The following is a 26778-nucleotide window of genomic DNA, read 5'->3' as shown; positions in this document are numbered from 1 at the left end:
CGTTCGAAATGTGTCAATTTCGGTTAAGGATGATTAACAAAAATGCTAACATTAAACGTCACAGCGTATGATTAAAAGTTTACCAGCAAAAAGAGTAATTTAACAACAGTGATGGCTCATATGCTTTATTTAACAACAAAATGTCAAAATATACAGTTTGTCTTTACTGAAATTACAGTCTTATAAAAAGTGAATCTTTCAACTTGAAATTAGGTGTAAATTTTGAAATAATTTGATAGCTCTGTTACTCATGGCACAGAGGAGATATAAACAAAAATAAGAAAATTTAAAAAATACAGTATCCCATGTGTTCTTATTTATCCATTAATTCAAAGTCAGAGACTGTCTCAGAGCAATCTCAGGTGTAGGATGACTACAGTTATATGTTGTATAGTTAAAAGGCTTCACTTTTTTGAGACAAAGAAATTGATGTAACTGTATAGAGGATAGTGTTAAGTAACAGAACTAAGTAACAAAACTAAGTAAAAAAAATAAAGTAACAAATCCCTCACCCATATTGGCAAATCGCTCGAGCAAATTGCAACCGACGCGGGCAAATTGCAAGTTAAAATTTACAACAAATTTTAAAACAAAGCCCCTGATGGCACTATGAACTATTGTAAATTTCAACTTGCAATTTGTTTGCGACGGTTACAATTTGCTCGAGCAATTTTTTAATATAAACATTGCAATATTGTAGTATGGCCCGCAACAGTAAAGTCAATAAGAAGTTTTTTTATGAACTATGGTGAACGAACAAAAATTGCAACAAGTGTTTGAAATGTTCTACCTTACATGATAGACAGTTTTAAATGTAGATAACATGCTGTGTTCTTTAAGGTGTAGAAAGTTTAACAGGCTCCACCTCAGAACGACAAATGTCGCTAACTTGGTAACTAAACGCATCATACGTAAAAGTTAGAGAGGTCTGGTAATTCTCCAGAATCATCGTAGTGATAGCATCTTCGGTAGTTGTCTTAAGTTGAAATGCAGGGTTGATGACCTCCAGCAAACGCTGCGTTGAAACGCTGTCTAGACGAAGATGGAGATTTTTGGAGCCGCTTTTGGGCTTAACGAGAATACGCAGAGACCAGTGGACAGGACAGGTTGAGGGTAGCTGTTGTAGCTTGCAAAACTGGCAGATAGCCTTGTTGGGAGCAACGATTTCAACATTTCGTTTGGCACAGCCATTACAACCGATATGTTTGGAAGCTTGTTGTACTCCTATAATGGTACCATTGACTGTTGATGTTGTGTCAATTTCGTCCTCATATTCCACGACAGGTACAGAATAAGGAGTAGCATCAACTGCAACAAAACCTTCGTTTTTCGGGGTATTGAGGTAGTGATCGTATTTCGTCGATTTTACCCGGACATTCTTTAAGGTGTAGGTCTCGTTTTGTTGGAGAGAATTTATGTACTCTCCCCAAAGAACAAGTTTAATTGTGCCAGTGGGGTCCGCTACAATGACATCCTGTTTCTTTACTTGTCCAAAACGTGTTGACTGTACTTTAATACCAGACATTTTCATCACTTTACCTTTGATTTCGATCAGTTGTTCTGAAGCTAGCTTTGATATGGCGGAAATATTAACTGGTTTGCCGGTCGACGCTGAAGAAATATCTTCCGAAAAGGCAAAATTGACTTCGCTCTTATCAAGTGCTGAAACCTTGGTGAATTTGGTGATGGTGAGATCATCGTTGGTGTTGCTTGATTGTTTGTAATTTTTCAGCTTAACTGGGCTTTTTGAGTTTGACAGAGCCTGTAATCCTGGCCTTTTCTCCGGCGAAAAACAGACTGCTCTGACTGGCTTGTCAGCGCACTGGACGATACAATTAAAATATTTTCTTTTGGAGTCTGACGCATTCTTGATTTCCGAAATATTATGCAAATAACATGTTAAGCCGGAGGAATCTAGGATAAAGTATCTTGTATCAATTAAAATTAACCATGTATTAGCTACATATAATTTAATTTAAAAATAAGAATTAAAACCCAGCAAGAGACTTTCGGACAAGACGGACAAAAGATGAAATTCATTGGCTAACATTCTGTTTGAACTATGTTAGACATAGTCACTCAGATCGATGACATTAAACATCCAATTTTGCAGTCTGATTTAAAATCCTTTTCACTGCTACTTCTGAAGCCAATTTGCTATTTCGTTCATTTATTTGCCGGGTTTTAATTTTCATTTAAGAAGACTTGGATGTACAGTACATCCATACCTTGTGTCTGTTGTTGATCCTGTTCAGTCATAGATTCATCCATGGTAAATCAAATGTGAAAGTACACGTAATCTAAAATGAAAAACATTAATTAGGCATAAAATAAATTATGCAATGGAGAAAAGTTTTTATTAACTTACTTGTCCGAAGGCCACCAATATTCAGTTAACTATTCAATGATTTCAATAAAAAAAAACTATATATTTCTAAACTATATACTTTTAATATATCCTTAAAATGTTCAATTAATAATTTATACATACACCTTGTGGAGAACTGTATCTAAGAGAAAATGAGCCATTATATAACTGTTCATCCTAATTAGTATGATTATATAATGCTTCATTCTAATTAGTATTCTTTAATTTGTACTTCTATTTTAGGTCACTCAAAATATTCGTAGTAATGTTTTATCAGACATTTAACACTCCTTCTCAAACTTTAAATAGTATAGAACAAAATTACCAAATGCATCATAACATAACATTTATTTATTATGTTAGTGGGGACTAATGACACCATGACCTAAACAGTTGTCTTGTGAAACTCATGTAAAGTTGCTTGTGTTATTTTGGCAAGTCTATCTTCCTCTTTTAGCCGATACTGCAACATCTTAGATGATTTTATACTTGCTAAGCGTTCATAAGTGAATGGTTCAATAATGCAGCATGATAATGCCTTCACCCTACTTATAGCCACATATGTTAGTCCTGGGGTTTTCTCTGCTTTCCCAATATTTATCCAGGCTTTAGGTAAAGTAAGTCCTTGACTTTTATGAATTGTTATTGCCCATGCTAATTTTAGAGGAAGCTGTTGTCTTTCATGGACACCATCAGACAACTGAGCTGACACAGTTATTGGGCATATTGGCACACATGATGGGAGTGTCTGATTTATAGATGGCCCCCTGTAATTGTCAAATTTGACAATAACTGCTAATGGAAGATGAGGTGGCTGATGACCATTTTCATATATAAAATGTACAACTGTCCCTGTTGCACCATTGCAAAGGCCTACCTCTGGCCATAAATTCATAGTTAGCATTATTTTTGCTCTTTTAGCTAAAAAAAGTAGGGGTTCAAGGCCTGAAAATTCATCAGATGAAATCCTTTTGTCTGTAGCATTTGAATGTCTGGCAGTAATTTGAGCAACTGGTTCCTGAAGTTTGATAAGCTGTTCATGATTATAATTGGCAACTTCAACATTACTAAAAAATAGTCTTATTGCATCATTAAATTCTGACAAGTTGTCAATATTTGCAGGTTGTCTAGTTAGTAACAGTTCCCAGTCATCTACTGTTGATTCACCTTTTCTTAATCTCAACAGCAATTCTCTAAAGCGTGTTTGTTCTGGATTATTTCCTTGCACACGCTGGTTGACATTGAGTTTAACTACATTATCAAACATCATATATGTAAGATGGCCTTGTTCACCAACATTATTGGATGGTACTGCATGATATAATGGTTTGTCAGCCACAGGGGGAAGCTGGCCTGGGTCACCACACAAGATAACAGATTTGCCACCAAGCAGTTTATCTTGGAGACCAGTTGTCTGTTTTAGTCGTCTGTCTATCCAGCCAAATGTTAATTGACCAAGCATTGAATACTCGTCAATTATTATGTAATCAATGTTAGTTAAAGATTCTTGTAATCTAATTAAATTTTGACCTGTCAGATCTTTATTTCCTCTGGAACCAACTGGTAATTTTAAAAGGGAATGTACTGTTACACCATTTATATTGAAGGCAGCTTTACCAGTAGTTGCTGTGACTGCACATTTGTTACTTAGCAGTGTACGGATTGCATTTATAAGGTAACTCTTACCAGTACCTGCCACTCCGTTGATAATAAGTGCAAGCGAGTCTTTGTTTACAGATGTGTTATTAAAGTGACATGTGACAATATTGTACGCAAGTTCTTGCATTTCACTGAATGTGTTAAGATCTATGTTTTGATCACATGTTATTGTACTATTTGTATCATTCATGTTTTTCATATTTTTTATCCAACTTGGCATTTCAGCAATTTGTTCTTCAGAAAAATTAGCCCTATCAATTGTCCATTCGTAAGCTGGTTCTAAGTTTGTTGCCAATGTATCAACAAAAGGTGTATGCAGATCAGATATTATCATCCATTCTTCACGTGTGTTTTCTGACTGTTCATTAGTAAGTTGATCATCTGGATCATGTTGATTTTGGACAGCAGACTGCAATTTGTCAAACCAGTCAGGAACATTTTCCTTTGCATATGGTTTTTGAAGAAACTCTTGCCATTTATTTATCATGTTTCCATCTGATGGCTCTTCATTATCCCACGCATTCTCTTGTTTTATTTGCCAAGGCTTATATCTTAACAGCTGATATTTGCAGTACTGAGCAAAATTTGGCCCTGTTGGATTGCATGAATATGTAGGAAAAATTCTGGGAATCACATTGTCTGGAAGCCTTGTGAGCTTATTATTCACAACCTTAAACTGAGTTGCAAACTGAACAAAATTTAATTTAGCTGTATCTTTTGCAAAATTGTATTGTGCACGATTGGCATATACATCAAGAAGAGAGTTGCTTGAACAAACATCAGTTTCTGCAGTTGACGTATTAATTCTACGAGAGCCATTTAGACTAACTGGAATCACGGTAAAGCTAGAACTGTGAAGTTTCAGTGTGAGTAAGTGGTGCATTGTTTCTTGTGCAGCATAATCCCTCTGACCAATGGTTCGCATAACTACTTTTTTAATAGCATTGTGAGGATTACTATTACGTGGCACATTGTTCATGATTGTATTGAATGCTGCTTTAAGCACTGAGTTTCTAGGCTCACTTTTAGCAGCGTACTTGGTAAGGTATTCAACACATGCATAGTGGTCAATCACTACTTGTATGTCACAGTTAGCTCTCCAACTCTGAAGTTGGAGCTGCTGGTTGTTATTAAGCCGTGAATCATTTCTTTTGGTCACAATTTTTGCCCTATAATGATTTTCATTACCTTTTGTATGAATTTCTTCAAATTCCAACCTTGTGCTAGGGCATGGTTTTATTGGAAAATTGAACCTACATTTTAGTTCGGAATCAGTAGGTTTTTTTCTCAAGCAATACCCTGTACTACAACGTGTATGCCTTTGAACCATATTTAACAAATCGCAATAATCAGCATGCATATCACAATCTGGTATGTTCTGATAAAGCTTTTGGCAAGGATGAATGTTTGGTTTAACCCACATATCATCTGGTTCGTTAGGGTGAACTGTTGAAAGCATCCAGTCAACATATTGACAAGCTACTTTGGCAGCTTTTTTACCAGCATTTATGACTTCATCAACGTCAGATGTATTTATTTGCTGGTTCTTATCTCTTAGTTTTTCAGCCAAGTATCCTTTAAGGGCAATCTTAGTTAGGTCGCACAAACCTGGGTCATTGTTAAGCTTAGCAATGCCATGACAATGTATGCTTCCCCTTGATTGGTATTCAAATCTATACCAATGCCACTTGGCATCAAGTGTTTTGTATAACCAGTGTTTAATAAAACTTTCTAGTTTTTGAGTGAAAAACCAATCAACAATGTGGGGATTATTTATTACTGATTGCCGCCTTTCTTCACTTGTGCTATTTTCATTTCCAAACAGTTTATGCAAGTCTGGCCAATGCACATCAGCTGACGAAAATGTAAAAAAAAATGTAGGGGCACCAACAGTTGTTACAATGGCTTTAAGATCCTCTCTTACTTTATACCAGTAGGCGTTTGAGCCAGCAATATTTGCTACATATCGAGATATCTTTGAAATAAATGTATTGTTGTTACCATTTCCTGCCATTTCAAGGAGTTCGTCTATTGTCAGGTGAGCCTCACCTGGGTTTTGCTTAAGAAATATCCCACTTTGTTGTAAGACTCTTTTTCTCTGTAACATATTGAATGACCAATAACTGAATCTAGGATGACTTGCAAATCTGTAAATCCATTTGCCATTTATGTGTTCAGCAAATTTAATAAGATGCTTAATCTTCTCACCTAAAGGAATATCCCTTACAATAGCTGGATTTGTTGGGTCCCCTGTACCATCGGGGAATAAAGTAGGAAATGCTAATGTTGCTAAAAATGGTGTTTGATATTCATTTATAGGTTGATTATCAACAGTGGGCCAACTGATTTGGTTATTTGGAAACAATTGATTTTTTATTGCATCCACTTCTAGTCTGTGTTTTTCACAGGCTGGCAAAAAACTGCTCATTTCTGTAGATTGATTGTAAACTTTGTCTTCATCATTGTCAGTAGGGGGTCCTATGTCAGGTAATGTCATTTCTTCTGACAAAATATCACTATCAGACTCAACAGTTGTGATATCAGATGGAATGCCATTTATTGGGAGCAACTCTAAAGCATGTTGATTGATGGTGACACTTTTATAATGTGGATTGTTTCTCACAAGCCATGTTAATGCATTATGCACTTTTTCTCTTCTGACTGTTACATCCTTAAATGTATTGTTACGGCCCTTCATGTTAATTACAATAACAGAGAGGTCGCTAGTATATCTTGGTAAAACGGATGCAAGCTCTTCAATATGTTGAGGTAAATTGACGCAGTGCCCAGAATACCCCCTTTGCCCATGTGGTTTGACATAAACCCTCATTATTGGTAAAGCTCGAGCAATAAGCATTTCTTCTGTTTGAGTTAGGCCTTGTAACTCAGTAGGCACTGGTCCTGGAATCATGCTGTTACCATCAGAAAACTTTTTGGGATTGTTTTTATCTCTGGAACATCGTAAGCATACATAGCTACTAACAAATTTTGGTTTGCTTTTAATTGGCCATACCTCTTTGCAAACTGTACACTGACAGACTGAATACTGCACAGACTTGTGGAATTGTTGCATATTGCATTTTGCCCAACTTTGCTCATGCAAAGGACCATTTTTCATGAAATCAAATTCACTTAAATACTGTGATTGACCAATATTATGTGATTGCCTATATGCAGCCATTTTTTCTAGCTGAAGCTTTTTAGCATCACCAGTTTCATTGACCCTTTTTTTTCGAGCATAAACTTTACTTCTTTCCATTGTCTCCTTCCGTTTATTATCTCTTTCATTGCCAGTGATTGTATTTGGCAAAGTAGAAACATAATGAATACCATTTATATACCCCAAAAATGCAATTTTCTGTCTTTGTTCTAAGTTAAATGGGCTTAAAATGGTGGCGTTAGAGTTTTGACTGGAATCAGTAATATGCATAGTGCAACCTAAGGCATTTGCTACAGCTTGCATAATGATATTGTCACACCATGTGCCAGGTTGTGACATTTGTCGGATATAATTTTCCCATGATATTCCTGACAGACTTTCAATATACAACTCAGGGTTACTGACTAAATGTGCAATTCCTGCACTACGAATTTGAAAATGGCAGTTAGGATCTTTATATAAACTATGCCCTAATGATGCAAAAAAGCAGTCACCTGGTGAACTTCCAGTGTCATATGGCACTCGACCTATTAAAGCCAACTTATTTTCTAAAACACTCCAGGGCAAATTGCACTCCTCACTTGGTGAATACATACCACCACATAAATTACATGAACTAATACCATTTAAGCAGGTACACCTTTGGTACAAGGAATATAGTAATTTACTAATACTGTGCAGATCACTGCTATTGCCAATATCTTCAAAATAGGTTAAATTGCTGAATTCTTCAGTAAAACTTTGCTCTGCTGGTTTATAATCACTGGCATTGATTGTATTCACCATGCCCACAAAACAGCTAAGATTGATTGTGTGTTGATTTGTCTGACCACCTGCTATAGACATGGTCATTTTGCCCAAAGGCAACCCAGCCAAATAACTGGGATTTGTATAATGATTTGTGTGACTACCTGCTATAGACATAGTCATTGTGCCCAAAGGCAACCCAGCCAAATAACCGGGATTTGAAAATACATGATTATAAACAGGGTTTTTAAGATCAAAATAACACATGCTTATAAACTCATATTTTTGAACAAAACAACTGTGCAAAATCAAACATTTAACAAAGTGAACTTCATCAACATCCAAAGAGGAAAGATAATATTTTGGTTTACCATTTAAACCCTTCACACAGAGCAAAGTTCTATCTGCTGTATAAAAATCGTGCTCACTAAAAACGTGCCAACTTGAGATTCTCAATGTCGGTTGTATTGTTAATAAAACAACGCAACTTTGGTCCTTGCTACCAATATAATAATCCTCAATCATTTCAAGTACCAAAATATCGAAAAATATATATAAAACACTACTTACGTTCCTTTAAAACGACAAAATTCCACTCGCCAATTTTCGCCCAACTTCGCCTCGCAATTCGCAGATTTGATAGAGAGCGAGCACATGGTCTCCAGTTACTATGACGACACATCAGAACGAGGCGAATCTGACATCGCAAATCTCGATATGACACAGCTAGGAAGCGTTCTCCTTCGTCGAACGCAATAAGATTAATCGTGGTCTTCTCACGTTTAATAGTGTGCTGTTGATAACAAACGTTTTGTTCAGCAATAACGCGATAGAAAAGCACAAAATAATGGAGTTCGGGTACGAAGAGGAAAGATTTGAATCGAATGTGGACGAATTCCTTCACTGTTTGATATGCTACAATGTGTTAAAAGATCCCGTGATGTGTCGAAACGAACATTATTTTTGTCGCGATTGTATCACGAAGCATATTCATAAAAACTGCCAAGCGTGCCCAACGTGCACCGAGGTGATGACTGTCGAATCATTGAGCGAAATCCCGAGAGTTGTGAAAAATGTTTTAAACGAGTTAATGATTCGTTGTGATCATTACAGCAGGGGTTGTCTGGAACGTATACAGTTACAAAACCTGAAGCAACACGTCGAAGTGTGCGGTTTCCAACCCGTGTTTTGCGGAAATGAAGGTTGCCATGAGGTAGTCAATAAACGAGATTTGAATTATCACCAGCATGAAGTTTGCGAGTTTAGACGATCAAAATGCCACAGCTGTGAACAAATAAAGTCGGTGTTTGTTATCGTCGAGACTGAAATTGAAAGAATTACGTCGACGACGGCGAACGTAGATGCAAAAATTGAGAACATGGCAAAAGAAATGACAAACATTGACGCTAAGATTAAAAGTTTGCGGAAGACAATACATGAGACGGGGACGAATGTTAGATATATAAGAAGGGACGTGGGGAACATGGGGACGACAACAGAAGATGCGAATACGAAATTAACCGACATAAGAAGAAATCTAGGAAATCTAGAAAAACATGGAGAGGAAGATGGAAAACATGGACAGGACAATCAAAGTAGGGATAAATAATGTGTGTGAGTTGACAACGGAAAAAATAAATGTGGAATTGAAAAGCGTAAAAAACAAAATATTCACGGTAACACTATTGATAGTAATACAATGTGTTATCTTAGGAATCGCGATTCTAATACGAGTAGAAAGATAGAAAAAAGTTTATTCTTTGCTTTCACATAACATCGCGCAACACAAAACTCAACTAATATAACTTACAGCGGCGGCAATAAAAGCGTTCCGAAAAATATGAAGGAATCCATTCAGTGGTTCATCAAATTATTCAACTATTTAAAACACTCTTAACTTCCGGTTTCGAACTGTCCAATCATATGCATCTACTTATTTCATTAACCAATAGGATTTGACAGTGGTCAATTCGAGACCGGAAGTTAGGAGTTTTTCAAATATTTGATGAACTCCGTAAGCTAAATGATACATTTGAGCAAATGAATTACTCGATATTTTTCGTAACGCTTCTATTGTCACGACTGTAAACATAGCAGTATAATAGAGACACGGTTCAGTGGTTGGTACAAGCGGAACCTTAGGCGAGTGGTCGTCAGTTTTTGTTCTTACCACGTTCTGACTTCATCCCGTGTATCAAACGGGATTGGAAATAAAAATCCCTTCATACAATTTTCAAGCCTATCGGAGGCAAGAGGGCAGATTCCCCTGAAAGGGAACTCCTGCATTGTTGCATATTAGAGAGTTTCCAAAACATTGACAGTTGGTTTGACGATTATGAATATTTTACATGATCCTATTGGTTGAAAAAACAGACCAACAAACCTCAGCCAATAGGATCATGTAAAATATTTAAAAACAATGACGAGTACAGGGAGCACTGTCACCCCGCATCGTACGAAAAGCTTTTGATCAAAAACTATATAAATATTACCGTATTTTGTCATGTTAAAAGCAGTTTTAAATCGTAATTCGCAATTCTATATTTCATTCGTAATTCGTAATACTACATTTTTTTATTAGTTTTGGACAATATAATTGAGGTAGTTTGTCATAGTCTAAGTGGTAAGGTTCGAAACGTAAAAAAAAGAGCTTCCTATCTTATGTAATTAGACATTATTTCATTATATTGACAAATTACCGAAAAATTTCTCGCGCAATTTTGGGGCGCCGATGCTCTGAATCTATTAATTACTTTGTGTTAAAACTAATTAAACTATGATTATTCCCATCAATGTTTCAGCGCTAACATTGTACATTTGATTATTGTTACAGACAATCGGAATTGAAACACGGGTTTCCGTCAAATAAACTTTAATCTACATTCCCATTTTAAAGCTTTGAATTAGTTCAAATTTTGACTCGTCTTTGTCAAGGCGGTCATTTGTACTGTCATATCTTTTTAGGTAACTGTGTAACACACGTATAAGTTTACAACATTTGAACGATGTACAAGCAGGATAACCGCAATAACATGCGTAGGCCCGTTTTCTACTAGGCGAATTTATTCGTGCGTAGAAAGCGTTTCTACTTTTTCGCGGCGAATTTTTTTGCAAACCAATCACATCACCGAATTTCAGATATCGCTTCGTGTCGCGCGAATAAATTCGTCTAGAAAAAAAGGGGCTATATAGGGTCCCTTTCTGTGGATGATTCAGTGTGGTTTAGCGTTACTGAAAATATTCAATAAAAACTTTTGCATGTGAGGTTTCACAAAAATCGTAATAAAAACAGCGGCAGTTTAAACTGCAAATTATTATAGAGGCACATCAATCATCCAGTTCAAACGGATCAAGACCCAATTAAAATTTTTGCATGAAATAACGTTGCGCTTAGGACTGACCTGGACACGAATCTGCATAAAATTTAAGGCTGCTTTCGACTTCAATACGCGTTTTTTTACACGCAAAAAACTGTGAATGTTTTTAAATTTTATAATAGAACAAATGCATACTAAAATATACGGATCTTTCAGTTTTTTTTTTCAAATACACTCCTATGCATGACATGCATAAGAATTTAGACTTTTACCAGTTTTACGTGCGTGAACGTGCGTATGAAAAACGGGTTAGTGGAAAGCAGCCCTAGAACACAATAGACCTTTTCAGCTTCTATGCAAATTAACCCATTTAAATCACCTGGTATGAAATGGTTAAGTTTTATCGACTATTCCATGATCACAACATCTGATATGGGTTTATTTGCATGCAAGCTGAAATGGTCTGCGACTTGGCTATAGAGGTCACGTGACTTATTACGTCATATTACGTCATGTTTGATGAAAATAGGGGGTAAACTTTAAATATCGCGGTAGAATTAAACAATAATTTACATCCATGCATGTGTCGTGTTTGCACGGCGCCTAATGAAAAGGTCCTTTCAGATGATCAGATCAGACAGAGTCAATTTTTAACAAAACAGGGCTGATCAACGCGTAGAAAGTCTTTTGTTTCGCTAACAAAGGGGCATTGAAAGCCTGTGATTGTAAACTACTGCAGTAAGAAGATAGCTGCATGCCCTAACATCTAGACCCGTGTTACGTTCTTTACTCAAATAATAACTACGTCCATTTTCGTACGATGTACAGTATAAAAATTCATTCTTTTCAAAATCCTTTGTCTCCAAAAATTCTATTGCTTCGTCTTCAACGCTGTTGCCAACCTAAAAATTAAATTAATAAAAAGATTTCTATAAATTTGAACAGGAAACGCATCATTATATTTTTTACAGGGTGTCCCCAAAAGCAAAATTTGTTAAAACTTGAATGTCTTTTGACTTGTTCGTGAATTCTTGCATGTGTGTATCATTAACGCAAATTTCAACTTAATAAAATGCTAAACACAAGACTTAAAATTTGCTAGAGAAGAGGAACGTGTCGAGGTCATTGTGTTTGAGTTGCAAATTCAAATATTGCTATCCATATGATTTTTGGCACTTTACTCGATGCAGGTAAATTCTAGAGGTTTAAAGGGTCTTAATTTCGAGTGGAATTATACACACTTCAAATTCAAGCCTGGAACAGTTGATGGAAAAATGAGCCAACTATAGGTCCTCTGGCAGGAATCGAACCTACGCTTTTGCGATGCCGGTGCAATGCTCTTGCCACTGAGCTACAGAGGTAGCTGACAAGAACAAGCGTGGTTAATGTGTATTCCCGGCATTACCATCATATAAAACTCAACTGTTTCTGGCTTGAATTTAAAATGTGTTTAATTCCACTCGAAATTAAGACCCTTTAAACCTCTAGAATTGTTATCCATATTTGCAAAGTGGCAAAATTGTTAATAAATCATTTGTGCGTACAAACAAATTTCACTGTCGTCATGCATAAAAATGCTTATGTCAAACATTTAAAAACTTGTGGGTCCCAACAGAGTGCTCAGGCATTCAAACGCAAAAAATGCAACTCTGGTCCTCCCTTGGGAATCGAAGCTACGGCATACGCGATTCCGGAGGAGTGCTGTAACCGCCAGGCTACAGAGAACGTTAATTGTGCATGAGAGAATGCGTAAATTGACGTATGTAACGATAGTCGGATAGCTACCTCCTCCGCAGGCGCTAGGGAGCATTTCGGGCGATTTTGGAAAACGCGGTTTAAATTTCTACCTGCAAGATATCACAGCCCGCCATATTTGCCCGAAAAGGGCCTGCGGAGGAGGTTGGTCGGATAGCGTGTAATTAAATTACGTCAATTTGATTCAGATAATCGAATCTGGCGGAAAGCACTATCCGGCTTCCGCACAGCACGTAGGGTAGTTCATTATTAACTCATTATTAACTATAGTATACAGGTATGCGTTCCGGCCCATGCTGTGAAAATCGAGTTTCTATAAAAGGTTACTGTGAAAATGACAGAACGCCTCGTTTAGATCGCTAGTAATTAAGATAACATAAAAACATAATTGAACTAACCATTCCATGGCTTCTTCTAATCCTTCGCCTTTCAACGCTGATGTCTTAAATATTGACCACGTTCTACTCTTTAACGCTGCTAAACCCAGAGCTGTCGAGACTTCTGTCGCTGACATTGAACCTTCCATATCCTACATGACCAGTTGATATCATTTTAACGATGGAGATGCTAAACACACTTTCGTACGTTTTTGCAGTAGATTTGTATATATTTTGAGATACTGGAGGAAGTGTTTCAACTAGTGATGCAATCAAGGCTGGATTTCCACTAGGAGAGAAATGGTTCGCTAGCGAAATATTTGCGTATTTTCTTTTAAGCCTGTTTTCCACTAGGCGGAATTTTGCGCGCGAAGCGGAATTTCTTTTTGCTTTTCCAGGGCACTATAAAACACGTGTTTGTTCGGTGTTTTATAGCGCCCTGGTTTTTCTCACATTAGTTCTGCATGAAAGAGCGCAGACAACGAAAAATTCGGGCAAAATTGGCGCAAAATTCCGCCAGGTGTAAAGTCGCCCTTAAATGAGAAGAGTTAAGCTGAACTAATCTATTTATTCCGTCAAAATTCAAAAGAAAACATCGTGCAAATATTTCGCTAGCAAACTCTTTCTCTGCAAGTGGAAATGCACCCTAAGGGGTATGGAGATGAGAGAAGACGATTTGAGGAACTAAAATAATTAAAATTTTATTACACGTGTTTTTTCATGATTTTCTGAATATAGTAAAAATGAAACACTTCACCCTCACCTGCTTATTGGCGAAGACCATAAGAATTGCCCTTTTTAGTTCATCTTCCTGTGAAGAAGATTTTTGAGACAGGTTTAAATATTGATTTTTACAATCTATACTGGTAGCTACATTAATCCCAAAACGAAGGCTAAGCCTATTAAGTCATAGACTTTTACCCCAAAGCGTTAATATTTGTAGAAGAATAGAAAGGTTAGGGGAATGTGGAATTTGAATCGTGAAGAGACTGACTACAGAATCCTACTAACTCTCCTGACGAATGCCCTCAGGTCGAAACGTCGAGAAGTGTTTTTGCCTATTTTAGGCATTGAAGTTTATTTTAGGCAGTTGTTATATCACATTTGATGCTAAGTTGACTACCGTACAGTTAGTTACAAAGAGAATCACAAAATCTTGTACGACTACAGTCTCGTTTACACTACACTCGATTTATTGGCACGGCACGGATAAAATGGGTACCCGTGCTCATTTCATCTGTTCTCGGCCTTTGTTTTGGTGCCTTGAACACTTAAAAAATTGGGTACGGGTACCAATTTTAGCCGTGCCGTGCCGATAAATTCAGTGTAGTGTAAACGGGGCTTACGATCTTTTCTGGTTGTAAGCAGTTGGTTTAGAACAAACAGGCTTAATAGGGTAATTTATAGGAGGCAAAATAAGACGCAACGTAAATAAGACGCGAGCTGGTATAAATAGTTCGATCATTTCTTCGCTCCCTAATTCCGTATGAAGTGTTGTTGCCACTCCACGTATCTCTTGTTTTTACTGGAGTTTTGCTTTTTATGGTGTATTTTCCGCTATTCTGATTTCTGACTTTTTCGGCCGTATTCACGCATGCGTTGTTGTTTTTTTATTAAATTTAATTAAGACGCGTCTGAATTAAGAACAGGTAAACTGAATCCCGGTTCTTATCGAAAAAACATTTTGTATCATCTTATAATAATAAGGTCGCGTCTTTATAATAATGTCTTGCTTTTTAGATCCCCCTAGCTTTATAAAAAGGGCTGAGCAATGCACCGCCAGAGGACAATACAGTATATAGTTGCTTATCTTTAGGCCAGATCTTACGACGTATATACACGTATAAATAAAGGTCGACACAGACCGGACGCGAAGCGGCAACGCGACGCGAATTTTGAGTTTTCAGAAGGATATAAATTAAATTGTGGAAGCAAAATTTGGAAACTATGGACGCTAGAGCAGTCAAAATGTTTTATTGTTATGTAATCTATAAGAATATTATGATAGTTTAAAATTTATTTGATTTTGAAAAATTAAAAACGTTGAAAATTCGCGCCGCGTTGCCAATTCGCGTCCGGTCTGTTTGGGCCTTAACCTGATAATTTAACTACAAAAACTGCTCTATATCTTTATAAAAGTTGTAGATATTCAATGACAGAATATTTCTATACATATGCCAGAAATAAAACGGACAATTTTTTCTCATTCGTCATCGGTGGGAATAACTTGTTCACGACAATTACGACTCAATGGAAAGCAGGCATAAACAGGGCTTTACATTTACCTCAAGCATGGATAGGAGTTCTTGTTTTGAGATACCAATCCTGTCCCTATCAGCACTATCTACCACATATATAACTGCATCTGTATTGGCATAGTAACAGCGCCAGTAGGGTCTAGGGTAGAAAAAAGAACAGATATAGCTACGTAGTTCACGGTATTTTGCATCATTGGTGAATCTCTTGAAAAGCTTGTTCTTCAGTATCAGCCAGGACCCCATGTAAAAAACCTTGCTCATGATGACGTTAAACGCGTAAAAATTTGATTTTACACCAAGTTTGATTGGCTCCGCAAAACTAACAAGCCAATCAAACTTCGCGTAATATCAGGCTTTCCGCGTTTTCACATAATGAGAAAGCTGTATTGACGATCTGGGAGGCTTGCATGAGGATATCTCACTATGGAAAATATCTCACTGGTTTATTCACGCACATGGTGGCACAAGAATAGCTAGCCTGTGGCCGAGTCATACCACGGTAAAGTATGAGCTTACTCTTCCTTGGTATGGACTCAGGGACTAAGGCACAAGCTAGCTAGGGTAAGAATGTTTCAGGGTAGGATAGTGTTACTACAGTGTAGTTGAGTTATTCGGGTATGGGAATCTTTAACCTATCTGACCATGGTACACTGGTACTGTATGTGCACTTGAGGGAAATGTGAAATTGTTTTTCTTGATTTAAGAGATCGCTATTGTATTCTTTTATGTAAGTATTGTAGATGTTGTGAAGGACGTCTATTAATCACGTTTATTTAGAGAAACTGGTAATCCAAACACGTCTGTAAGGTCTCTTACCTGATACTTGTTTGACCTAAAAAAAGACACATTATCCAATTAATGCAAATGTGGTTAGAAACACATAAATCCCATCATGGAAACACAACAGCCTGTCAGCCTATATCAGAATATCTAATGTACTCAGCAGCAGCAACTTAAATTCATAATATATCTAGAAGTCCCCCTTCACCTGATCTAGAAATGCTATCTGCTGATGCTTGGATCTCTTAACCAGCTAATAGCTAATATGTAAATCTACATATAATTTGTTGGACAAGAATGAAAGAAATCCACAATCATACAATAATCGATTTATAAGTGAAAGGAGAAACTAATCTAGCTACAGTGAACTTGAAATTTACTCTTCTAAACTCATCAGTAAAAACAAAACTGAAAGATAGTGTATAATAACACTTACCTCCTAAGTCCCACACTGTTTAGAAATAAAACAAGTAATGTTAGATTATTGGCAAACTCAGTTCAAGGGATGGACATAAAACATGTTGTTATAAGAAAGGAGAAAATGTATACTTCATTAGTAGCCTTTCGAGGTGAAAATCTATCTTGGATATTGGTGATATCCGATAAATATATATAATATCATGATATTAATTTCCAGCATTTATTAGGAACATGCACATGTATTTCTGACTCACAGCCTATTGTAAAGCAATAGCCCTACCTTGAAACTTCAGATTCTTGTAAGTAACTGTTTCAACATTGAAGCCAATTGCTAAAAAATACAATCACACACATGTACAGTACATATGGAAATGTCGTGTGAATAATGGTAGTATTTAATGTTAGAATGTATCTGTTATCATACTAATACTGTGCTGTATATACACTGTATGTATCAAATAGACAGACACATACAACCTTCTGATGATAATGTGAGTTGAAAATTTAAACACATACTTGGAATTGTGGTTACAACTTCACCAACTTGAAGCCTATTTGAGAGAGTTTTGAAAATTTTTAATTTTCTTTCTTTTGACTTCAACATCTCAGTACCCAGGTAAATTTTTAATTAATTTATCCCTGCAGTATAGCCCTAATAGTTCAGGTCAGATTTAATTCCTAAATTCTAACCCTGATATGTACTAACTCACAGACAGTAACCCACTAAAATTGACTTTATCTAAACCTAATAAGCACAAGACCATTGTAAACTTCAAATAGTTGTGACATATTGCTAGTCATTACAAGCTCCAAACTTTCACAAAACACTGTACATATATCATCCTGATAAACATGTTCAAATAAAGATAACTAATGGTTGAAGTTGTTGGGCATTTGGATAAAGTTCCGGCATATGTGGGGTTGAATTTGCATGATCAGAAGACTTCCAAAGATGCCCAGGTATTTACCTGTATAATATTGTAGTCTTTCCAGCACCATCCAAACCAAGAATGAGAATCCTCATTTCTTTTGAACCAAATAAGGATGAAAATAAATTGGAAAAAAACCCACCTATAGTAAAAGAAATTGGTATATTAGTAATAATAGAGATTAATATAGGATATTCTTGTCATAAAGAGAGTACATATTATAGCATGAATTGTTAGCTTTATGATTTTAATATGAACTTTATAATCAATGTATAGGTACCATTGTCAGTTTGGGTCAGGAAAAATCTATTCCTAAATCACATATAAAATCGCACTTTTTGCATATAAAAATAAAACTTACCCATATTACAAACCCTAATATTACAAACTTCTAGAAATGTTTTGATCAAAGCTCAATAGAACAAAACGTGACTTTGCATTCGTGGCGGCTCAAAATACCTCCGCTGGCCATCATGACAGGCAAAGTGAAACACTGATCTCTATATATGGAGCACGATTCATTGGCAGTGTTCATTGTTCATTGGTGATTCGGTGTGATCTGACGGAAATAAGCCCCACCTTTAATAGCCCCACCTGATTTTAATAATTACCAGATTTAGAGCAGGGGGAGAAGCAGAAAATTTGGGTATTTGGCACCATAACCATAACGATTTTCCCCAGAATCAACGAGCTATAAATTGCTGATTGTGATGGCTACCACAACGTCGTCGTCGTACAATGATAAGTTGGACGATGTATCAAAATTTCTTTTTAAATCGAGGAAAAATGTGGACGGGTTTACGAATCCAATTGCGGCATACGTTATGAAAAATTCCTTGACAGAACCAGACATACTACGGAGACTATACGAGGTATGGTTTGCAGTCTGAATATTAAGTGGAGACGCCTAATATTCAATACTCTTCAGCTCGATCTAGGTTTATGACATGTCAGAACATAATTTCCTAAAACTTGGCTTAAATTTTACTCGTTGAATTGAAATTGTTGGATGGTATTTTTCATTGAGAAACAAGTGGGTGTCATCACTGTCATGTGATATTGTCCAAATTTACAATAAAAAACATTTTACAGTGACTGCATTTTTAATGTTTGGGGGGGGAGGTACCACATCCCCACACACTGCCCTCCCCCAAGCCCAGCTATATATCGTCTCCAGCCACAGCAGTGGCATTATGCCATAGTAGCAAGAGCATTGCACTGGAAAAAAGTTGCACAAAAGTGTAGGTTCGCTTTAAATGTAAGCATATTATAAGCAGGTCACATAGCAAAGCATCCTGGGGATGTAGGGTGTATCCATCCCTGAAAACAAGTACGTGCCTGAGGGGTGCCAATTTTAGGAAAACCTTGCATCCTTATTTCAGTAAAAAATATAAATAGCTATTTTTATAGAGCAAATTATAAAAATGTTGGCAGCAGTTTTCTTCCAGCCATTGGAATAACTTGACACTTGCCTGTTAATTAATTGGTACATGAGGCAAGTAAATGTTTCCTCTTGCTTGCCCAAATAGGAAAGTCTCTTTGCTCAGTCATTAGTTTGAATGTTATTACATGTTAGTCCTTAATTTACACAGATTTAAATTTACAAAATTATTTCTGAAACATGCCTAAAGCAATTATCTAGAATATCAATTTTTCCTTCTCAACTTTTCTCTTGTGCTGCCACTACTTAAATATATTATGTATATTGTGTTTTGTTTGTTAGGGTATATATTTGTATAAAGGCAAGGAATAATACAATTTAATTAAGCTGATCGAAGTTCATGATTTCTTCATGCAGTGCAGTATTTGAAATATTCTTTAACTTTGTGTAAAAAATGCTCAAATGGCAAGTTACACCACTCCCAAATTCAAGTCTCCCGCTCAATGCTACAAACTTGTGAATCTTTGAAGTACAATTTCCATGACATTATTTATGTTCCTCTGTTTTGATCAAATAAACTTGGGCCATGATAGTCAATAAATTGTGGAGGAAAACCTTATGAACACACGTACAACATTAATTAGGGAATTAATGGAATGTCAATCCGCACAGCCCTAAAACAGTAAATCTTATTGGAGATTGTCCAGACTGAATCAGCCAAAAAATTAAAAGAAAGATTGTCTTAAGAAATTGGCAAAAGTCTTCATTCTGTTCTTTCCTTTTTTCTATGTCTGTGCATGGTAAAGATAATATACTTTTTCCAACTATTGGAATTTTAACTAATTGGAAGTTAATTGCACATTTGTGGAAAAGATTGCCAGTCCCTGATTTATCAACTGGCTGCATTGGCAAACTACGTCATAACACTGACTGTATTAAGTCTAGGTCATATGGTCTAGGTCTCTGCAGTCTTTATAAGTCTAAAGGCGCTTTTACACGGTGCAATTTTTCTTGCAACTTGCAATGCAATCCTACTTTTAATACATGTAATTTAGTACAAAGTATTCAAAAAGTAAGGGTAAGAAACGTACAAGGAGTATAATAAAGATAAAAGTTTCGTAATCACCAAATTTACATCTCACAAAAGGAGAACGTACTGCATTGCAAGTTGCAAGAAAAATTGCACCGTGTAACAGGGCCTTAAGTTTCTATATAAATCTAAGGTCCATAGGCAATAATTTACGTTTGTCCACACCAGGCCAGAAATGAGTGTTATTATGCCATATGTATGCAAGTGTATTGTGTTTTTCTTGATTTTCGAATTTGAAATGACACTCATTTGTTGGTTGTCTTTTCGTTGTCCGCTTCTCGTACCGTACGTGTATCGCGATTACAGTGGTGTAAAGGGATTCCATTGTGCAATTGATCTTTTTTATCTCTTTATTTATAGAAAACATCTGCTGAAACGCCCAGGATAAGGATGATCTCCGATGCGGAGCAGTGCCAATTTTTGCGGTTATTGCTTAAATTGACAAATGCAAAGAAAGCCATAGAAATAGGTTGGTACTGTATACGCAATAGCTTTATACGCAATCTGTTCTCCGAGGTTAACGTAATGCAGGCCTTGGGAAACTGTTTTGGATAAGGAGAGCTGCAACGTAGGCCCACGACCATTTAGAAAAAAGGGCTTGCGGAACCTCCCCTCCCTACCGACTAGTGGCGTAGGAAGCAAGTTAAAGTTGGGGGGGGGGCACATGCTTTCAGGGGCACTTCTTCATAGAAAAAGAGCACCCTCAAGTTAATTCATTTTCAGTTGCCAAACAGCGCAATTCTTGTCTTGTGTTAAAAAAGAATTTAGTTAGTGTCTGTATTTCATATTTGTAATGCAAGCTGCATTGAAGCTACATTTTTATTAACATAAACATCGCAATTGGCAAGCCGGGGTTCCTCCAAAAATATTTAAAAGCTAGCGAATGCTGGAATCCTAAAAAAAAGTTTTATATGACGATTTCTTATGATCAATAAGTTTTTATTGGCAAATGCAGTGTGTATGTACAACAAATTTTCGATGAAAACTTTTTTCTTTGACAAGTTTTATTTGCTCAGTCGTGGGAAAGTGCCAAGAAGTTTACTTTGGCAATTTAGTTTGCAGTTCGCGATGTAATCGTACAGTGGAAAACGTAAGCGCGCTAACAGGCGCCTTTCTGAATAATGTAATAACGTAAGGATTGTAATGTAATTATAACGTAATTCAGTATTTCTCTTATTTCTTTTTCTATATGATTCCGAATCAAAATTCAATAATAAACTGTCTTTCTACCTGAGCAGTTTCTTATCGCCAAGGCAGTGAAACGTACGGCGCTAATGCTAGCTTCCACTGCAAAATAGGTCCGTTGGTCAAACTCATACAAATTCTCACATTACTTTGACAAGTTTTTTTTGTTGACTCGTACACACGAGCGAAATTTGTATTTTGACCATTTTTTCCATGACAAGTACACTTGTCCAAAATGAATTATGTTTGATTAAGTGCGCGGCACACCGGAGTTGACGCCAGAGCAGGCGTCTTGTTTAAATGAATTATGTTTTACCTGGACAATAGTTATCTTGGATCTGTGTCATTCAGGCTCGCTTTACTCATTTAGTACACAAAACATTTTTCGAATTTTGTTCGCGTGTTTTCACTTGCGATATGGTACTGACGCGCAACGCTTTCGCCTTAATTAAACAAACATAAAAAACGGGCAACTACTTTAAGATAGACTACATATATGCTTTAAAATTGATGCCATCAGGCGGAAAATATATTTTTATTGCACCATGTTAAAGTCTTTTCCACTTCATGAGCAATCAAATAGTACTAAAATCAGATTCATACTGGCAGTCAGTTGCGTAGCCAGCATCGATAATTGTGGGGCCCTTATTCATATATTCATGTTAACAGACTGTAAAGACAATTGATTTCAAAAGAAATTAATCCTGCGTATCACGAATATATGAATATTGGCCCCCCCAATTATCGTTCTGGCTACGCCACTGACTAAAATCAGATTCATACTGGCAGTCAGTTGCGTAGCCAGCATCGATAATTGTGGGGCCCATATTCATATATTTATGTTAACAGACTTCAAAGACAATTGATTTGAAAAGAAATTAATCCTGCGTATCACGAATATATGAATATGGGCCACCCCAATTATCGTTCTGGCTACGCTACTGTACTGGCTTCATGCAATAACTGTGATCATAAGATTTAAAGACTTCAACATTCGAGTAAGTTCATCCATCACTAGTTATTCTACTAGTTTTCCCAATTTTCAGGAGCGTTATAATTGTATTATCAGTTGTTTTCTAAATTTCATGTAACTTTTAAAATATCGGAGCTTTCAACATCGTTTTGAATAATGGTTCGCCATGATATGGCGAATATGTATAACCTTAAAGTCGCGTACGCCACGAGAACGAAAACATTTCTGGGCATTACACGGTGCAATTTTTCTTGCAACTTGCGATGTAATTCTACTTTTAAGAGATGTAAATTAGTGAAGAGTTCTCAAAATATAAGTGCATGAAACGTCATGGAGTGTGTAATAAAGATAAAAATTCGGTAGTAGCCAAATTTACATCTCTCAAAAGAAAAATTGCACAGTGTAACAGAGCCTTTAGGCAACCCAGAAATGTTTTTGTTCTCGTGGCGCTCGCGCGTGTACGCGAGTCTACTCGGTCTATTATTATATCACAATAATAAATAATAGTTCGAGTATACTCGCGTGCACCCGGGAGCGCCACGAGAACGAAAACATTTCTGGGTTGCCTATGGTATAACGAACGACTAAAGCATTTTTTTTTACCATCTAGGTGTATTTACTGGCTATAATCTTCTTAGTGTCGCTATGACAATTCCAAAAGATGGTAAAGTCATTGGCTGCGATGTTTCGAGAGAATACTTTGATGTTGGAAGACCTTTGATAGAAGAAGTATGTGAGAATTTTAGTTCTAATTTCAGCTCAGTTCGATGGGGTAATCTTGGTGGGATAAATGGAGGGACATCTCTTAAAAATGAAACCAGTTCCAGTCTTTTCACTCGCGAATGTTTTCATTGGTATTGAAACTAGAACATATACTTCAAATGTTTTGAAATTAACTATTTTTGCAGCTAAGTAAAACAGTGACTCTCGAAACAAATAATTTTTTTTTATTATTTATATGAAAATACGTCACTAAACCCCACGTGTTTGCGTCACATTCCGAGTTGTGTTTATATATCGTCATTTAGGATTCAGCATTTTTAGGATTTACGTTTCTCCTAAAGAAAACGTAAACAAAACACAAACACACACGAATAATTATAATAATACATAATTTTTACGAATATTTATGGTGCATCTTTACTTTCTTGTTAAAAAATTTTGTGTCATAGAGAAGAACAAAAACACAAACAACTTCAAATTAAAGACTATACAGGGTGTCCCAAAAAAAAGCAACCAGTTAAATATGCAAAACATTAATACAGCTCTAAAGCGCAATAGATAAGCACCTCTGGGAATTGAAAATGGCTCTTAATCCTTCATTTACAATGCTAAAAGTCAGACATAGCTGAACTATGGTGCAAACCCGAACAATATTAATATTCTTGCATATTTAAGTGGTTGCGTTTTTTTTGGGACACCCTGCATATAAAGTCTTTGTTTGAATCTTGTCTGAATCTTATACTATTATCTTATCCATGCATCTATGTTGTCGTTGAGTTCAACAGAAAAGAAGTAAATCAAATCCAGTTTGCGCTCTTGAAAACGTGAAGCAAACTTTGTTGAATCAACCAAGATCGCGCCTAGCACATCACACATAATAAATTAGAAGTTGCTCCATTTCGTTTCTGGTATATTTATTTTTCACTGATATTTTTAGGCCGGGGTCATGGACAAGATTGATTTAAGAATTCAACCAGCTTTACAAACACTAGGTTGGGTAATAATTATTTTATAGAATGAAATCTGAATTGGAATTTAAATTTCAATATTGTTTTATGACCACATGAATAAGCCTAGATTGTGCATCTTTTGGGATTACCAAGATATGTCATATATATCCATATATTTTTATACTTTGGTACTTCGAGCCAATTCAAACACTGCATCTGAGGTACTACATACAAAAAACAGGTGTGTAGAATTGCACACCAAGGTGTGTTTGACTACACACCAATGTGTGTTTGACTACACACCAATGTGTGCTCAATCACGCCATGGTGTGTAATTTGTGCTCACCTTTATACGCACTTTTAGAAAACACACCTTGGTGTGTATGGAAACACACCTTGGTGTGTATGGAAACACACCTTGGTGTGTATGGAAACACACCTTGGTGTGTATGGAAACACATCTTGGTGTGTATGGAAACACACCTTCGTGTGTTCGAAAACACACCAATTTAACGTTTGAACAAATGAAAAGGCGTTAAGTGGATATAATGTTATATATATTTATTAGTGTTGCATATTCACACATTGACAGAAATCCTTGTTAACAAAACCAGAATTATTTATGTCCTTTTTTAGACGAACTATTAGCAGCAGGTGAAGGTGGTACTTTTGATTTCATTTATATCGACGCCGATAAAATGAACTATGATAATTATTATGAGAAAGGCTTGCAGTTGCTCCGATCAGGAGGACTCATTGCCATTGACAATGTAAGTAAAAATCCCTTTGTTTACCTACATTTTAATATATAAGGTTTTAGGTATTGCCCTTAATATTAATTTTGGGGTTTTATCTATTTCGAAAACATGTCTTATACGTTTATTAGTACTAGGGAAAATGACGATCATCGATCATGCATTAAAACTAAGTATAACAGACTCGCTAATGTTCGAGTTCCATTCAGACAGAGTTATGTCATTAGTTGATGTGATGGACGCAGTCTAATTGACATTGGTAACGTTACCGAAATAAAAAGTCGACAATATTATATTTCTTCTATTAGCTATAAGATCCTGTCCATATTTATTTCTGTCACTCGAGAAGGTTATCTTTCTATGTCTTATAAAGGTTTGTTTAAATAGAAATATTTTTTATGCAGGTTTTATGGAATGGTCGTGTGGTAAAGAATGAGAAGGATGAAGAGACAACCGTAATCCATAATCTGAATCAAAAGATGCATAAGGATCCGCGAGTTGATAACAGTCTTCTACCGATTGGTGATGGATTAAACCTGGCAATGAAGATTTAAAAACAGTGCTAATCTTGATCTGCATCGCACTTAGATAAATTAGGCTGCATGGGTAAGATACAGGGTGTCTAAAAAAATCGAAATTAACAGCTAGCCAAATTATTATTAATTAACACGCAATTATTCGGTTATTTCTCGTCATTATGACATGGAAAGACATATTTAGAAAGCTAAATAGCTATCTCCTCTTTTTTGTTATGTCAAAATTCAATCGTTGGACTCAATATTTAAATTTATTACGGCATGTTAAAGTGACTGTCTCCTGGAAACTCGTCTGATGTGAATTCGGTCACAGATAAGTTTCTCGTCCTAAATTTTTAGTATATACACACGGGTTGAAGAATGATAAAAATGATTAAAAATCACAGTGAATTTAAGAATCTCAAATTGATCCGGTTCCGGGTGAACGTATAGCCTATAAAGACCTCTTTTTGTCGGATTCAATTCACATCTGATTGATGCATGTTTTATAGTCTGTTGACTTACAAACAAAAAATCATCTACAGCTAGCCAATAGACACTGCTTTACCAATAACAAACTACATTCAATACGCCAGGAATGAATTAGATCCGACAAAGTTGGATCGTGTAAACACGTCGTAATTATCACATCCAGTTTCGGCCAGGTAGACGGCATATTTTAAGTCATGTTTGAAGGACTGGTAGTTTCTTAGCCCTTTCTCAGCCGCAATCTGTATCGTAATTACCTGATAAACAAGTTTAAACATAATGCACCAATTTTCACGGCTTTACCTGGCATTTCGAAATTTGTTTGTCGTAAACGCTAAGCTAAATCTTTATTCTGTCATCCGTGCCGTATTCAAATAAGGAAGATTTATTCACTGAACAGGGGCCGGTTGTATCAAGCCCGTCTAGCTAAAACGGTGCCAGTGGTTAAGTTCAAAATAGAAAGCGAGCTAAATGTTTTCAAGCTTAATTCTAAGATACTGCATGTTTACGACTACATATTCAGTGCATCTTATTCAAGTTGACTCATTCAAGAGAAGTATAAAGCCCGTACAGACGGGCAAGTTTAATTTTCCTTGCCAAGTTTTATTTGCTCGTTGGTACGCGAAAAATTTGAAAAGTTTTCCTTGACAAAGAGCCTTGTTCAAAGTCATGCCAGATTTTCAACAAGGAAAAATACTCCTGTGTACGGCTGTCAAGAAAAACTTGACAAGGAATTGCGCAGTAGGGAACTGCCCAACAATCTTCGAGCCAATCGAGCGGGTTTTTCTCTTCCACTTGGACAAAAGTGTGAAAATATTTACTCAGGTAGAAATACATACATTTATGTTGTAAACCTTTGTCCTGTCCTATCTCCTCAGTCATATTCATTCATTTACTACCTGTTTATTATCAAACCTCGGCTTAAATTTAAACTAAGTTTGGCGAGT

The 26778-nt window shown here is 36.3% G+C and overlaps 3 protein-coding genes across 3 annotated transcripts; 1 reads left to right on the top strand and 2 right to left on the bottom strand.

Annotated features, from left to right (window-relative positions):
* Positions 1-166: 166 nt before the first annotated feature.
* On the bottom strand, positions 167-8575 carry LOC114540939. Its single transcript, XM_028560939.1, has 3 exons — positions 8505-8575; positions 2229-2300; positions 167-1914 (listed from the first exon to the last, which is right to left on the bottom strand). Exons 2-3 carry the CDS (start codon positions 2269-2271, stop codon positions 836-838), a joined length of 1122 nt encoding a protein of 373 aa, XP_028416740.1. The 5' UTR covers positions 2272-2300; positions 8505-8575; the 3' UTR covers positions 167-835.
* Positions 8576-10793: 2218 nt separating this feature from the next.
* On the bottom strand, positions 10794-18213 carry LOC114540950 (ADP-ribosylation factor-like protein 1). The gene is made up of 10 exons (XM_028560947.1): positions 18132-18213; positions 17810-17912; positions 17358-17392; positions 17122-17172; positions 16858-16872; positions 16458-16473; positions 15669-15780; positions 14147-14194; positions 13405-13535; positions 10794-12153 (listed from the first exon to the last, which is right to left on the bottom strand). Exons 1-10 carry the CDS (start codon positions 18133-18135, stop codon positions 12123-12125), a joined length of 546 nt encoding a protein of 181 aa, XP_028416748.1. The 5' UTR covers positions 18136-18213; the 3' UTR covers positions 10794-12122.
* Positions 18214-18392: 179 nt separating this feature from the next.
* Positions 18393-25674, top strand: LOC114541169 (probable caffeoyl-CoA O-methyltransferase 2). The gene is made up of 6 exons (XM_028561159.1): positions 18393-18642; positions 20602-20710; positions 23010-23128; positions 24060-24114; positions 24709-24842; positions 25232-25674. The coding sequence occupies exons 1-6, from the start codon at positions 18481-18483 to the stop codon at positions 25379-25381; spliced, it is 729 nt and encodes a 242-aa protein (XP_028416960.1). The 5' UTR covers positions 18393-18480; the 3' UTR covers positions 25382-25674.
* Positions 25675-26778: the final 1104 nt, after the last annotated feature.

Source organism: Dendronephthya gigantea, unplaced genomic scaffold (genome assembly GCF_004324835.1).
Source record: "Dendronephthya gigantea isolate DGI-Jeju-01 unplaced genomic scaffold, DenGig_1.0 000003F, whole genome shotgun sequence".
Taxonomy (NCBI): Eukaryota; Metazoa; Cnidaria; class Anthozoa; order Malacalcyonacea; family Nephtheidae; genus Dendronephthya; species Dendronephthya gigantea.
This window is presented reverse-complemented; position numbering and strand designations above follow the sequence as displayed.

Bases quoted from the DNA above. Each gene is read 5' to 3' on its own strand.
- LOC114541169 (XM_028561159.1), top strand. From the start codon at position 18,481: ATGGCTACCACAACGTCGTCGTCGTACAATGATAAGTTGGACGATGTA. The intron at 20,711-23,009 runs GTTGGTACTGTA...TTTACCATCTAG, and splicing joins AAAGAAAGCCATAGAAATAG to GTGTATTTACTGGCTATAAT. The intron at 23,129-24,059 runs GTATGTGAGAAT...TGATATTTTTAG, and splicing joins GAAGACCTTTGATAGAAGAA to GCCGGGGTCATGGACAAGAT.
- LOC114540939 (XM_028560939.1), bottom strand. From the start codon at position 2,271: ATGGATGAATCTATGACTGAACAGGATCAACAACAGACACAAG. The intron at 1,915-2,228 runs GTATGGATGTAC...ACTTTATCCTAG, and splicing joins GGATCAACAACAGACACAAG to ATTCCTCCGGCTTAACATGT.
- LOC114540950 (XM_028560947.1), bottom strand. The intron at 13,536-14,146 runs GTGAGGGTGAAG...CTGGTCATGTAG, and splicing joins TGGTCTTCGCCAATAAGCAG to GATATGGAAGGTTCAATGTC. The intron at 12,154-13,404 runs GTTAGTTCAATT...TTTAATTTTTAG, and splicing joins TTAGAAGAAGCCATGGAATG to GTTGGCAACAGCGTTGAAGA.